The following is a 9,093-nucleotide window of genomic DNA, read 5'->3' as shown; positions in this document are numbered from 1 at the left end:
TTAACACAGTCAGCTCGCCAGGATTCCGTTGTCCTGTCGCCACGAGGTTTTCTTTGATATCATCGCAGTGGCGATGCAATTTAACAGCAATAGACTCATATCCTGGCCACTTAGCCACTACATCGGCGAGTGTGCGTAGTTGTAGGGTCATGAAATCAATGAAACGCTGGTTGGTGCGTATATAATGCTCATCCAGCATGCCTGTGGTGAAGTGTTCGCGAACCGAGGGATCCTGCAATAAAAAGGATGAGAGGAAAATTTTATCATCAGTGAAAAATTCGCTAGATAGAGGCATAGATGTATACTGTGGGACACGAAATAATGAGATAAGATCTATGCAAATCCCAAATATTTAAGCATTTTGCGTTACTGTGATAAAACAAATGTTCTGTAAAGTTTTTCGATTGCACAAATCACGTCACTTTACGCGCAATTGCTGCACAGATTCACACAGACTCAACAATACAGCGTAAAGATGAGGAAGATGAACCACATACTTACTGGATTCAAATACGAATACTTAATGAGTTGAAGTCAGCAATCAGTCTTCCTAGAGGAGCTACACTAGGGCCCCGGAAATTTAAAGATGCGACGATATGTAGTCTGGACACTTTGTCTGATGCAAAGAGGCCTGTCACCTTTGAAAAACGTATGGATCATTTGCTTATGGGACTAAATTGGGAAACGTAGACGACCTCATCGTATGGGGTTAACGCCTCGAGCAACACCTGTGGAATTTGGAAGACGTTTTCCAGACGATAGTTGCCGCTGGTCTTAAACTATGGTAAAAAGTACTCATTGTCCAAGATGGAGGTGAATTGCTTAGGACATAAAATGACGACTTAAAGCGTCTGCGCTGCTGAGGAGAAGATAGAAGCAGTAAAAGATTGGCCAAAACCTAGGAATTTTCACGGACTAAGAAGTTGTCTTGGGATATATACTTACTTTAGCCGATTTTTCCATGAGCTTACTAGCAAAACTTGAGCTTTCGAGTGGAACAAAGAGCAGGGGGAGGGTTTCGAAGCTCTGAAGAATATGTACTGCGCCTATACTGGCTGGTATATTCGGTTCTAGGTACAACGTTTATTTTGAATACGGATGCTAGTGGCTAGGCCATAGGAGGCGTCGCAGGTAGTTGATTGAGCTTTTTGACTAAAGTGGAAATGGCAGCCGATCGTAAAAGCATACTTGACACAATGTAATAGCTTAAAGTTAATATCTAGTTGCTTGCTCAGGATATGGGAAATTCCACAATGGCCTCCGTGGAGGACACCTGAGAATCATGAAGACTCTGGAGAAAATCAGCAGAGGTCCCAATGGGTTGGTCATCGCCAATCGTCGTGTGGATTACAAACCTTGCGTGATGTATTGCATGTAAAACTGTAGGGAGGTATTCACCTACAATTGGATTGTGAGAACTGCACTCTGATCAAGGAAGAAATTTTGATTCGTCGATATTCCAAGAGACAAGTAGTGACCTGAAAGGAGAAACCGATGCCGTAAAAAATCGGAATGACTCGCTAGATATCTGCCCTCATTGAACAATTGGGACTACTACTTAACAACCTGTGCAATCGCTGAACAGAGGATGAGACATAGGATCGCATTCTAAGAGTCTGTTTCGCTTTTATTAGAATTAGGCTTAAGTCAGCTGTAAAGATAGCTTAAAGGAGCTCGAGAATAATCCAGATGGTCGCAATTAGTTAATGTGCTTTTTTCTGAATGTGCTTTTTTGTAGTTATCGCTAAAGGCTAGGATATGTCTCTTAAACTCTCAATGTTTATTTTTAACAACACCGTTATAACTGTTGGATCAGTCAAAGCTCCACATTTCAAGACTATATATGTATGTATGTATAAACTAGGGATGTGCCGGATAGAGATTTTGCCGGTTAATCGGATTCCGGATACCATATAGAAAATAAGAGCCGGATCGGATATCCGGTAGACTGCTGCCCTTTGAAAATTTCTCAATATTGTGATATTATGTTTTTTTGTTTTACTTATGAACAGATTATCTGCTTTATCAAACTAGTTGTCGCCCACGTTTCAAAACTCGTTTTTTTCTGACATCAATAAAGCTAAAAACTGAGTTGATGGTGAATTAATTCGAAAATATAGATCAGTTAGCATGGAGAAACCAATTGAATCATATGAAAAAGGCCGATCTCTAGTGAACAACATTTTTAAATTGAATATTCTATAATTGAAATCCGGAAATCCGGCCGGATTTTAGCCAGTATCCGGCCGGATAGTCGGATAACAGAAAAACGGCTGGATAAGCCGGATTCTGGATATCTACCGGATACCCGGTACATCTCTAGTACTATAAACCCAAATGTACGGTTATCAATTATTAAAAAACAAAACAAACGGAATACGCTTAAAGTCGATTCCAGACCATTAGCATCTATACCACTTTTGTGGCTCTTCGCTGACATTGAAGGATAGGTTTGGAGATTAATAATTTTTGATATTCTTGAATATTAAATTGTATTTGTCAGACAGGAAATATCTTAAGGTAACGAAACACACACAAAGGTACATACTGATTGTGCGCATATAAAAATATTTTTTTTTTTTTTTTAGAAACGCAATTAAGTAATTGCCAATTAAAGCCAATTAAAATTGCACGCTTATTAAATTTGGCAGCAATGAACGATTAATGTATTACTTATTTTGTTTATCACTTTTCTTAATACGTATGTAGGTACTCAATGCAAAATGGTCCCGAAATCAGAAGATAATGCGGCATTGAAAAATGTATACAAAATTCTTGATAAGTCTCATGTCTTCGGGGTAAAGTACATTTCAAATGCTTATACGTATACATCTGTCTTCGTATGGAATACTAGAGTAGTGGTAGTAGGAAGCTGGCTTTAGTATAATGCGGCATTCCCTTTATTCTTTAAACGACAAGGCATTTTTTGGTGAGACTTAATACAAATATTGACTTGCTAGTATCGAAACTAGTTCTTCAACTACTCGGTACCAGGGAGTCATTCGCGATCGTATGCTGCGAATGCCGCATTATACTAAGGACAGCCTTTCGACATAAGCTACTGTTCCATACGAACACAGACATATAGGGTAAGGCTTCCTCAAGTGGGCCCCGAATTTACCAAGATTAATATTTTTCAATGATATTCAGGCAGCGCCGAGTTTTGTAGTCGAAAAGTACACTGTGTAAATTTTGTTGCAAAATTCCAAATAGTTTTTTTTTTACATCAACAATTGAAAAATTTTGCAGTTTTGGAGACTTTTCTTCTTTTTTTTTGAAAGTAAGTGTCCCAATGAAAAATTTTTTTTGGTTGCAATAAAACTATTTGCGTTACAAAAATATTTTTTTTATTGCTTTTCAATAATTTTCTTATATTTATTTCCCATGCTCGAATTGCGTATGCCCGGGCCCGCACGCTGGCAAATAAAAATTCATTCCGACCAAACTATATCGAAATGCACGCATTTTTTCATAGATAAATGCAGAAATGTTTATTACAGAAGTTGTTGTAAAAATATTCGTCTACGAGGCGCAGAAATTGCTTTATGTTCAATTTTTCATTAAAAAAAAAATATTGAAAAGCAAAAAAAAAATATTTTTGTAACGCAAATAATTTCATTGTATAGTTTAATGTTTTTTAAATCTGCACCCAAAAAAATTTTTTCTTTCGTACACTTACTTTCAAAAAAACAATAAAAATTTCCAAAACACTGCAAAAATTTCCAACTCTTGATTAAAAAAAACTATTTGGAATTTTGCAACAAAATTTACAGTGTACTTTTCGACTGCAAAAATCGGCGTTGCCTGAATATCATTGAAAAATATTAATCTTCGTAAATTCGTGGCCCGCCCACTTGAGGAAGCCTTGCCCATAGTATTCATATACATTTATGTCTAGTATAAATACACTTTGTAATGTATATAAGTAAGTATGTACATATATTTGTGAACATACAAATCTACTTATTATTAAATACCAACCTTTTCCACCAACACCATGGAGGTCGCATGAAATTTGCCCAACTTTTTTAATATAACTATACAGTGCACCTCGTCAAGACCATTTTGCCGACTGGCCAATTTATATCCATATTGGGTGAGGTCATCGAAAACAATGGTCTGTATGGGTTCCCGTGTTGTGTAGAAGCATCTGAAAGAAAATAAGTTGGAATAATATTATTGAAATGTGTGATAAAAATATTATAATCGTACGACTACGAGTATAATAGTAAATTTAAAGAAGTTGCAGTATTCAACTACAGTGAGTCAATAAAGTTTAGGTACAGCAAATTTTTTTAACAATACCGGCAAGTATTTTTTAAATATATTATTTTTCGGTAAATTGTTATTAAAATATGGTTAATTTTACAACAAAAACCCTAAAAGTCTGAGTTACAAACCTTATGCAAAATTAAAGAAAATTCATCCAATTAATCCATATAAAATAGTAATTGAAAATTTTTTTACATGGAAAAAATGTGCGACACCTTCAACAAAAAAATTTGCCAAAAATAAATGGTAAGTCCTAGCTTCCGCATCTGGCACTTTATTATACTAAAATTGAATGGGCTATAAAACTGCATACTCAACTCTTTTCTAAAGAGCGTAAGTAAAAAGTGCAATATTTGAACGAAATTTTGCCGAATTTTCTTTAATTTGGCACAGGATTCGGAACTCTGATGTTTGGGGGTTTGTTGAAGAATTAACCATATTTTTATAAAAAATTTGCGAAAAATAAAATATTTATAAATCAGTTGCCCGTTTTGTAAAAAAATCGCTGTACCTAAACTTTATTGACTGACTGTAAGTATTTATGACTGCTATCAAGTTTATGCACTTTCTATGGACCTATACGAATGCGCCAGCTGTAAACAACACCGAATATGAGACAGGCTAACGACGTTAAAATATGTAATAAAAATTTACAATAAAATTAAACCACAAAAGAGCGGGTTATGAAAATTATCGGAAATGCAGGCCTACGTAATAGAGGTATAATAGAGAATAATAATTATTTTATATATTAAATATTATAATTATTTTATATATTTAATATTAAAATCAAACAGGATTTCAAATTACAATTGGTATTGTTTTGTAAATAGGCTGCATATCAAATTTTACTTATTTTTTTTTTTTGGTGCTGGTCGATTATCCGCACAGAATGGGAAAAATGAGTATTTTCGAATAAATGACGGTCATCATTTGTTAAAGTCGGTTTCATAGAATAATAAATGTAACTGAATATGGCAAAAAGCCGAAGCCTGTTTAACGACTTCGTTTTGATTACAAAACCTGAAAATTACTTTTATTAACAGTCAGTGCTAAATAAAAAGTGTTTAGTAACTGAAACTAGAATTCCCTTTTCAACGTATGTTACTCCTCTGAAATTTCCTGGACTTACCAAAAGAATGTTGGATAAAACTAGATATTTACTTATTTATAGCCCACTCCTATTTTCATAATTATACTTGCGGTATTCACAACAGTGTCGTAAGTGTCGTGTTGTTGTATATCGTGAACTTTAAATAAATGATTAGAGGTCTTGAGACCACAATGGTACTTTGCAAGCCCCCTTTTATATTTTAGCCGTTTACGGCGTACGTAACAACACTTACGATACTGTTGTGAATACCCCAATTATTTAGTTTCAAACCCCAATACATACGTACAGCATCAGCAGTTCTCACTAGGCTCTACTTATCCTTTAGCACATTTTCTCCATTATTTGACACTTCAAATATTCACTTAAACTTCCTCACTATACCACGTATCCTTATACTCACTTAGGTCCGAATTTAGACCCATCGCCTATCAGCACTTCCAGCCGTCCAAGTACATCGAAATAGAAAATCTTCTCTCGTAAATAAACAGCCAATTCTTCCAGGAACTGTGTAGCCGGTGTTATGGCTATACTTTTCACGATCAACGCTAACTCTTCATCCAACTGACGTTTGCTACTCCTGTACAAAGCCCTGGCACGATATATTTTACTGCAATAGTTCTCACCGCCACCGCCATTCGATTCGGCGAATATGATTTTCTTTATATCGATACGCATGTCACGCAGCCCATCCTCTAAGGCTGCCTTGAAAAATTGCTCATTGAGATATTGTGGTGGCTCGTTTGGTATTTCTAATTTCATCCTGTGCTGTGGGTTCTGCTCGGCGCTATTTGTGTATTAGGTTATGAGAAATCCTCAGCCTAGAGTTTTATTTTCTTTTAAGCGACTGCGAAAAGAGGAAATTTCAAATTATAGCGAAACGGAACGCGCTTGTAAGGCAATTCTATTGGAACTGTGCTGGATACCCGATGTCCACACCTAAATATAAACTTTGATGGTTGTTATCTATGAAATAGGCAACGGAGGTCTTGGCTTGTCATCGGAAACGTTGGCGTCACCGCCCTCAATGTGGCTTTGCGCTTTCAACCAACCGTAATTGCAGTATTTGGACAACGGACCTAACATTATCGGCGTCCGCGCTGTGATGTAGTCGCCATCGGCCACATCGTAGATGCACATATCTACANAGCCTAGAGTTTTATTTTCTTTTAAGCGTCTGCGAAAAATGTAAATTTCAAATTATTGCGAAACGGAACGCGCTTGTAAGGCAATTCTATTGGAACTGTGCTGGATACCCGATGTCCACACCTAAATATAAACTTTGATGGTTGTTATCTATGAAATAGGCAACGGACGTCTTGGCTTGTCATCGGAAACGTTGGCGTCACCGCCCTCAATATGGCTTTGCGCTTTCAACCAACCGTAATTGCAGTATTTGGACAACGGACCTAACATTATCGGCGTCCGCGCTGTGATGTAGTCGCCGTCGGCCACATCGTAGATGTACATATGTAAATGTATAGCTATCTGCATACATATATATGTATGTATGTATGTATGTATGTTCTACATGCACCTAATACTCATGAGCGATCAATGCAGCGGCCTCGCAGATAGAACTGCATTATCTTTCAAGTGGCTGTCTTATATTATTTAGAGAAGGTTTTATGTACATATTAAATTCTTATGTTGTCAAAGAGCAAATTTTTGTTGGTAGGATTTGACGTTCCATACTCCTACGAGTAGCAGAACTCGCGCTCATTGATTACCAATACTGCATACTTATTTTTTGCTTCCCTTGCTTATATGTATGTACATACATACTTATGTATTTGTGTATGCATATTCGTCTGATACGGACTTATCTTATAGGACTTCTTATTCCTTTTTTTTGGTTTTTAAATTTCTATTTCGTCTTATTCCGTTGGTTTTTGTTAAAAAAAAAATGTCCAAAAAATATAAATGCGGGATTTCCCAAAAATTTATAGATAACCTTAAAAATTGTTGGGAACTTGACCACATTTCCCGTTTAGTCATTACCAAAGAATTCTCGATTATATAGAGGCCTACAGCCTTTCGGACTTGGCGTGTATCCGAGCGTGGAGACTGGACTTCTTCAAAGCGACAAATCTATGCGCAAAGGTTTCTCGATTTTCCTAAGAGGAATTTTTATTTTGCAAATTATATTTGACTTATGTCTAAGTTCAAGTGCACAAGCCAAGTATAGCTGTCCCTCAATGACGATGAGCTCTTACTGCCTTTTAACTGATCCGGTTTAAGGCTGGAAGTTCCGCATTTAACTGGCCTTCTTATTTGGCACTGCAACCATTTGTCACCTTGGATATTGCTTTCTTTGTTGGTGATGAATTTGAATTTTATAGCATAACCAAGAGACTTTTTAAATTACCAAAGGAAACGACTAGTGGAACTAGTGTTCTTAAGTTATCAATAAGGCTTTCATTTCAGTATTTAGCTTTGCATTTTGCCAATTAGGTGTCACCGAGAATGAGAAACACATTTTCAAAAACGTTTAGTATTTTCTCATTAATATTATTGTATGTATGTTTGTACTTGTTTCTATAAAATTTTTTATTCAATTAACTTTATCAACAATTAATTAACCAAATTTCTTTCAGAACGAGAGAATAACACATACATATATATGTATGTATGTATGTGTGCAATTTTTGAATTTAAATTTTTCTTTGATTCGTCGATAACCTATTGTTTATGTGATTACGCCATCTCCTATTTACATTTCTATGCATATGTAAAAATGTGTGTATTTTATTTTACTCGAGCATATTTGTGCACAAAGTTATGCAAAAAANTGCCTTCCTTCGCGACTTCGGTAATAATGGCCGCGGCACAGTGGTTCAAAATTGGCATTTTGTATTCACAATTCACTGGAGCCTTCCTTTTTCACTCAATTTGATTATTTTTAATTAAAGCTAATAAAATTTGCAAGCGGCCATTTGTTGAGCCAGATTTTTTTATTTTATTTGTTTGTATTATTTTTTTTAACGCAAAGTGAAGAAATTAGTAATTTTGAGGAAAATAGATTCTCCTGATCCAGTTACATAATAAAAACTAGTTGAAAACAATTTTAGGGTTCTCCTAAAATGAGAAAAAATTAAAAAAATTACATGTTATAAACAAATTTTCACCAAAATTATTATTTTTTTTTTGTTTCTATAAAAAAAATTTTGTGTACGCAGTTTTATTAATCATTAAATTTTAGTATAATAAAGTGAAAGTTGCTAGTGGCTAAGAGTTCGCCTTGATTTTTAATAATATAACAAACACTTTTATTTTCCATTAGCATGCAGATGTGCTCGAAATGTTAGCGAAAAAATTATTAAAAATTTGATGATCTACTAAGAAAAATGCATAGCCAACATTTTTCTAGAAACCGACTTTGGTTCACTTGTCAAATAAGGTTATATTGACGACACAAGGAAAAAAGTAACATGGTTATACTCAAACAGCATAGCTTTCGGAAAAAGTGTTTTATAAAGAATTTTTGGATATAAAAATACGAATATTTTAGGACTTAAGTATTTTGTGTGGATGAAAATGCGAAACGTCTCCAACCAAAAAAATGCACAACAATCAACGCGAAACGTTCACTTTCTGTACTGAAATTGAATTAGCTATAAAACTTCATACCCAGAAATTTTTTGTCAGCCTGGTACTACGCAATCATGATTTTAACCGGCGAAAGATTGAAAAACTTATTTCTGAAGTAG

General features: G+C 35.2%; 1 protein-coding gene across 1 annotated transcript; it reads right to left on the bottom strand.

Annotated features, from left to right (window-relative positions):
* Positions 1-7: 7 nt before the first annotated feature.
* Positions 8-6,173, bottom strand: LOC108374970 (uncharacterized; the record flags this gene model as incomplete). Its single annotated transcript, XM_017631032.1, has 3 exons — positions 5,787-6,173; positions 3,982-4,150; positions 8-232 (listed from the first exon to the last, which is right to left on the bottom strand). Coding segments are annotated over exons 1-3 (753 nt in total), but the record flags the coding sequence as incomplete, so codon positions are not given.
* Between the last annotated feature and the right edge of the window lie 2,920 nt (positions 6,174-9,093).

Source organism: Rhagoletis zephyria, unplaced genomic scaffold (genome assembly GCF_001687245.7).
Source record: "Rhagoletis zephyria isolate East Lansing unplaced genomic scaffold, Rhagoletis_zephyria_1.1 Rzeph_scaffold_08330, whole genome shotgun sequence".
NCBI lineage: Eukaryota > Metazoa > Arthropoda > Insecta > Diptera > Tephritidae > Rhagoletis > Rhagoletis zephyria.
Note: the sequence above shows the minus strand (reverse complement) of the source record. Positions and strands in the feature narration are given on the sequence as shown.